The 6,929-nt window shown below is 53.0% G+C and overlaps 1 protein-coding gene across 1 annotated transcript in view; it reads right to left on the minus strand.

Moving 5' to 3' along the window:
* The window catches only part of AGTRAP (angiotensin II receptor associated protein), an 18,222-nt gene extending 11,840 nt beyond the window's left edge, over positions 1 to 6,382 (minus strand). The window contains exon 1 of the mRNA XM_027843848.1: positions 6,275 to 6,382. Within this exon, the coding sequence (XP_027699649.1) occupies positions 6,275 to 6,301 (27 nt within the window). The 5' untranslated portion in view covers positions 6,302 to 6,382. The remainder of the gene's footprint in view (positions 1 to 6,274) is intronic.
* Positions 6,383 to 6,929: the final 547 nt, after the last annotated feature.

Genomic DNA, 6,929 nt, shown 5'->3' on the forward strand with positions numbered 1-6,929 from the left:
TGTGTGTGTGTGTGTGTGTGTGTCTAGGGTAGGGGGTGTGTGTGTGTGTCTAGGGTAGGGGGTGTGTGTATGGGCGTGTGCATGGGCGTATGTGTGTGTGTGTGTGTCTAGGGTGGGGTGTGTGTGTGTCTAGGGTAGGGTGTGCGTGTGTGTGTGTCTAGGGTAGGGTGTGTGTGTGTGTGTGTGTGTGAGAGAGTGTCTAGGGTAGGGAGTGTGTGTATGTATGTGTGTGTGTGTGAGTGTCTAGGGTAGGGGGTGTGTGTGTGTGCACGTGTGTGTGTGTGTGTGTGTGTGTGCAGGGCAGACTGAAGGTACAGGACAAGGTGAGGAGGGTTGTGAACTGAGAAGCCCTAGGGTTTGAGGGGCCATCAATATTCGTCTTGACGTCAAGCACAAAGGGCAGGGATTGGGGAGAAGAGACAGACTGTGGGGAGTCAAGAAAGGCATTCCTTAAGGAGAATGACTCCATCCTGGGAGCAGAGGATGACTGCCAACATCTGTTCTAGAAAGGGGCATGCACCCAGACGGAGGGAAGCCCCAAAGAGAAGAGGCTGCGAAGGACGGCGCCGGGGGAGCCTCCAAGGAGCTGGGGGAGACCAGGGGCACCAGCAGCATGCGGGCAGGAGGCGAGGGATGCCGACGTGCAAGGGGACGGAAGGAGGGTTTCTGAGGATTTACAAACCACAAAACAGGGGTCCTGGGGAGCACAACGGAAGAGGAAGGCAGATTCTATGGTTTGAGAGATACTACGGCAGCATGTACAGAGTGGAGGAACTGGGATGGGAAGCCCTGGGTCTCCTTCCTGCCTTGAGCCCTTTCCTGGCTCCGTGATCTTGACAAATCACTGAACCCCTCTGAGCCTCAGGCTCCCCATCTGTAAGATGAGGACACTAACGGACTCCCTACTTGTTGGGGTTACACAGAAAGCACTTGGCACACCTGAAAGCACAATTCAAAGGGAACTCTGACGACGACGTCAGACACTTTCCTAACCCGGCCTCCCCACGGCCAGGCCTCTTTCTACAGAACACAAGGAGAGTCAGGAGACCAGCTGGGGAGGCACTGACTTCCTCAGGGCACCAACTTGCCTCTCCTTACTGGGGCTCTCCTCTCAAGTATGGGAGTTCACACCTGGGGCATGCCACCCTACAGAAGTGCCAGGAAACTCTAGCGTGAATACAATACTTAGCACACATTGACTCTCTATGATAAGGAGTGGCCAAATGAGCTCAGCAAAACAATGATTTTCCTAACCTCTTCTCAGGAGCCCCACAGCCGGGATACCCTCCCACAGCCTCAGCTGCCCTTTACCCCACCCAAACCTAGCTTCCTCTACTCCCTTTCTCTATTAGCACACCCAGGATCCTAAAGGGTCAGAGGAGATGGTATCTGGAGGGCCCCTGTAGCTTAAGGGCCACAAAAAAAAGAGCAGCCCAACTGGACCAGGCTCCCCTTGGCCACAGGCCATCTCAAGGTCCTGGAAACATTTCACAAAGAAGCATTGGAGGCAGTTGTTCAATGGTTTCCATCACGTCTAACTTGCTGTGACCCCATTTGGGGTTTTCTTGGCAGAGATACTGCAGCGGTTTGCCATTCTCTTTTCCAGCCCATTTTACAGATGAGGAAACTGAGGCAAACTGGGTAAAGTGACTTGCCCAGGGTCACACAGCAAGGAAGTGTCTGAGGCCAGATCTGAACGTAGGAAGAGCAGTCTTCCTGATTCCAAGCCCAGTGCTCTATCTGCTGGGCCACCTAGTTGCCCCAAGGAGGCAGTTAGGGGGCACCTAAGTGCAGAGAGTGATGAGCCTGGAGTCAGTAAGACTTGGGTTCAAATCCAGCCTCAGAACCTTACTATCTCTTCAATGCTGGGCAAGCACTTAATTTGTTTGTCTCAGTTCCCTCATCCATAAAATGGGGACAACAACAGCACCTGCTTGTCAGATTGTTGTGAGGACCAAATGAGGTAACATTTGTAAAGCCCTTAGTGCGGTGTCCGGCACATAGCAGGTGCTTAATAAATGCCTGTTCCCTTCTCTCCCAGTTCTTTTGACTTGAATGACTGACGCAGTCAACCACAGCATAGCCCTTCACCCTGGCTCCTGGAAAAATGGGGGCATTTCTTTTTATCAGTAAGTGTACTGTGTCACAGCAGAAGCGGGTGGTTTACATGTTATTTCACCCTTGTAAAGAACCAAAAAGGTCAGGCCCCACACTAGACATCCCGGCTTGTCTGAGGCCATTCCAGTTTAAGCACGGCTTCCTGAAGAACGCCAGCCATAATGGGGTGAAGCTAGGGGTTTTTCCACAGTGAAACATGCAGAGCTTAGTTTGCATTACATCTCTAAATCAACGATCCCATCTGAAGTGGGAATCACAAAAAGGAAGAAATCCTACAGCTACTAACCCAGCCTCGCTGTCTGACTAACGGTGCAAGACAGGGCACTTAAAGCTTCACACACAATCCTAAAGATAAAAATCATTTTTTTTTCTTCCGTCAAGTGAGTCGGTTACAAACCACACGGTCCCCCCGCCTGCCCTTCTAGAAGCTATTTTTAAAAGAAAAGTAGTTTAGGGTGAGGGTTAGCACATGCTCCCCATGTGCTTGGCTTGTCTTCCTAATTCAGCATAAGCCTGATGCAGGCAGGGACTGGACTGCCCTCGTCCCAAGGGGCTAGGACAGGGCTATGGAAAGAGCAGGCCTCCAGGAGACTCGATGATCTTGGCCCCAAACCTCAAACACCTGGTTTCTGGGCATTTCTCCACACTTCCTTCCAACAGAGTTTGGAACTAGCTCCCACCCCAAGGGGCTGCCCACTCTAGGGAAGACATGGGAACACGGTGATGACTGAGGGAAAGCTGCCTCTCTGCCGCCCCGTCTTCCCCTTCCTCCCAAATGACACAACACGGCCCCACCTTTCAAACTACAGTGACACCTAGAGCAGCTATTGGTCAGAATTATCAACACCACTGTGTTCACAGGACCTGGTGGTCTAGGTAGCACAGAGGATGGAGCCTTGGGCCTCGGGTCCAGAAGACCTGAGTTGAAATCTGACCTCGGACACTTCCTGGCTGTGTGCACCTTGGGCAAGTCACTTCGCCTCTGTTTGCCTCAGTTTCCTCATCTGTAAAATGAGGAAATAATAGCCCTTTCCTCCCAGAGTAGTTGTGAGGATCAAATGAGATATTTGTAAAGCATTTATGAGCACACACTAAGTACTACAAAAATGCTAGCTATAATTACTAATATTATATTCCTGTCATTCTTGTGTAAAAATGCTATCACTGAGCTGGGAAATACCTTGATCTAGGCTTCCAACGGTCAGCCTTCCTAACTAATAGCCCACATCTCTGCGTTGGTGGAAGAGCAAAGAAGCATGGCCACGGGGGTGGGCCTAGGCCAGAGGAGGGTGCCAGAAGTGAGGACACCCCACCAAGAGCACCATGTTTAGGTGCAGTCACAACTAGATTCTTTAACATGGAAAAAGGGGTTTGTTAGTCACTTGACTTTCTTAACCTGGTCTAAGTAAACAATGGGGACAAATAAGTAACCAGGACAGTAAACAGTGAAAGCAAATGGCTCCTGGAAATGGAGAGCATTCTCCCTGGCCAGAGCAGCAGGGAGGAGGGAGTGGGAGGCAGAGGGTCTCTTGGCTGGGCTGGCCCCTCTCCTCACTGCAATCCCCCACCCTTCCTCTGCTTCAGAAAGTCCCCAGGGGAGGGCTGTAGATTAGAGGAGCCTAGGACAAGTACCTGGGCCTGTGATGACAGAGCACTCAGCCCTCCTCTTTCTAAACAAGTCCATCTAGCCTCCAATAGTCTCCGTTCCTTCCTCCTTCCATCTGTTTTCTTTCCCTCATTTCCAAGTCAAGAAGTAAACAAGAGTTTATTACTACGTACCAGGCCTGGCGCTAAGCACCAGCATGTTCCTCCCTCTGCACCTCTCTGTCCCCGGACTGCTTTCCTCCTGGTCTCCCCCTTCTGCTCCCCAGTTTTCCTTTTGTCCCCTAACCTTTCAGCCACCCCAGCAGCTCACTCCACCATTTTTCCTTATTCCATCGAGGGCAGCCTGATATCTCAGTGCTGCAGACTCCATCTCCTTCCACCCAATCTCTTCCCTCCTCCTATTCACCCCATGCCTGGCCTCTTCTCCTCGATTCCTCCACTGAAGTCAGCCAACAAGCATTTATTGAGCACCTACTCTGTGCCAGGTACTGGGCTAAGCGCTGGAGATTCAAAGAAAGCCAAAAACCAGACCCTGGCCCGAGGACCTCACAGCTTGACGGTGAAGATGACACGTGACCTCTGTACTAAGGAGCTAAGCCCAGGATACATGGGGATGGTCAGCAGAGGGAAGGGATGAGACTGGAATCATATGGGAAAAGGCTTCCTCTGGATGCTGGAATATTAGCTGGGTCTTGGAGGAAGCCAGGGAAGACGTAGCGATGAGGAGGAAGAGCATTCCAGGAATGGGGGCCTGCCAAGGAAAACCCTGGGGTCCCCCCTCTCCAGCCACATCCTATATCCCCTGGGCTGCCCCCCCACGCCTCACTCTAAGCTTTTCTACCCCTCACCCCCTTAGATTCTCCCTCATCCGTCCACTCGGCTTCCTTCCTCCTCAGTTTCTGGGTTCCCTCACCCTTAAGAGCTCTGCATCGTCCAGCCTGTCCCCACTCCCCATGTCCTCTCATGCTTCAGCCCCTCAGCCCGCCCCAATGCAGTCTTTCATCCCCCGGACCCTTTCCTCCCTTCGTCCTCATCCTTTCAGACTCCACCTGCTGCCTCCTCACCTCTCCAGCCCCCACATTCCATCTTCCTCATCCCTTGCCTTTCTGCCTCCCTCCTTCCTCAAAACCCTCCTGTCCTTAGTGCCCCAATCCTCTCTCTTCCTTGTCCGTTATCTGACTATAACATAAGGAACTGGCCTAGTTAGCCTGCCCTCACCTCCATATCCCCTCACTAGATCCCCCTCACTCACCCCAAAACTGCTCCTCCCTCTAATCTCTAGTCCCTAGTTCTAACAACTCCAAATTTATGACATAGTGTTTTAGCTAGATGACCTTCTTTGAGACTCACAAAAAACCCTGGGAGGGAGAGACAGATATTATATCTACAGATATCTACAAATCTACAGATATTATACGAACTATTTTGCAGATGGCATAACTGAGGCCCAGGGAAGATAAGTGCCCATGATCACAAGGCTAGTGTTTGAGGCAGGACTGGAACCCATGTCTTTCTGATTCCAAGTTCAGCACTCTCAACTACCTTAACACACACACATACATACATACACACACACACACAAAAATGTGATGGTTCACGACTCTGGTCTCCTTATGGAGGTGTGGGTTTAAATCCCACTTCTGAGACCACGAATATTTGAGGAGAAAAAAATAAAGTTTTACTGAAGGTTTTTACAGTAGCAAACAACAGCAAGAATGTGCACACAGAGGTAGTTTGCAACAGGCTACAAATTCCCCTAAAATTTACCTTGCTTATATACAGTTTTTTTAAAGCAAAGAACAAATGAATGCCAAAGCTGCTAAGTTTTTAAGCAATATTCTGAACTTTCACTGTCTCTTCCTAATCTACTGTTTAGTCTTCAGTAAATTAGGGAAAACATTCTGCTAACTCAAGGAAATATGATTGTATAATAAACAGCGAAATCCACCTAGAGTTCAGGTTCCCAGGCTCCAAGGCTGGATTGGATGGAGGAGTTCCCTTGGAGTTCAGGCTCCAAACTCCACAAAGCTGGAGGCTGCTTTCATACAGCACGGCCTCCATTTTGGATTCATTTTCTAAGTATGTATACTTTTTTCAGATGCCTCTCCTATGCCTATTCTCACTCGCTCCTCTCTTGTCTCCGGGTCCCCGGACCCCTTAATCCCCCTGCTCCACTATTCTCCTGACCATCCCAAGGTCCCCTAAACCCCTCAACCTCCTCTTTCCCCTCCAGCCTACCGCAGATCGGAAAGCACTGGACTTGGAGTTGATTGGAACCCAGCTTCAGGCATTTACCAGCCTGTGTGACCCTGGGCAAGTCATTGAACCCTCTCTGTGCCTCAGTTTCCTCGTCTGTAAAACGAGAGAGCTCAGACCCAAAGGCCTCCGCTCTGCCCTCCTCGTCTCCCTCCTCCTACACGCCCCCTCCCTCTCAGCCTCCACTCCGCCCGGGACCCCTTTTTTGTCCCTCTCGGGCCCCCGTCCTCGGGCCCAGCCCTCTCCGCCTCCCGCCCCCCCCATGCCCTTCTAACGGTGCCCTCCCCGGACCTACCTTGAGGTTCACGGCGGGCAGCTCCATCCCAGGCCAAGCCGGGGCCGGCGCCAGAGCCGGGTTCACACAATGGGGAAGCAGGCGGCGGCCGGGGCGGCTGCAGCGGCTCGGACGCTACCCTCAGAGTTGGGAAACAAACTTTCCCGGCCCCGCCCCGTGCGCCCCCTCCCCCCGACTCCGGCTGCGGCTCCGGCTCCGGCGGCCACCTGACCCAGGGCTTGTGCACGTGACCGCGAGGAAGCTGGTTGCTAGGAGACGGCGTCAGCTTGCCATGCGCTGCTCATCCTCCCCCTCCGGCCGGGCCGCGCGAGCCGAACTCTACCCCCGCCCCTCCCCCAGCCTCGGCGTCGGGCCGAGACTTCCTTAGGGAGGGATGGACGGCGGAGACCGCCGAGCCCAGCCACCCTCCGAGGCCCTCCCTTCATCTCCGCCCGCCCCCTGCCGTAAGGATCGCCACCAGCTCCCGCGGAGCGGGGAGGCTTGGAAGAGAGGGTGCAGGGCTGCGGGCAGGAGGGAGTCAGGGGGCTTCCCACCTGCCAGCTCTCCTTGTGGGCCGGCTGCCCCCTTGGAGTGTAAGCTCCTCGCGGCCAGGGCCGCCTGCCTCTCGTCCTTCCCCGGCTCAGCACTGTGCTTGGTCCTTAGTCAACGCTCATTA

This window comes from Vombatus ursinus, unplaced genomic scaffold (assembly GCF_900497805.2).
Source record: "Vombatus ursinus unplaced genomic scaffold, bare-nosed wombat genome assembly UNPS02014932.1, whole genome shotgun sequence".
NCBI lineage: Eukaryota > Metazoa > Chordata > Mammalia > Diprotodontia > Vombatidae > Vombatus > Vombatus ursinus.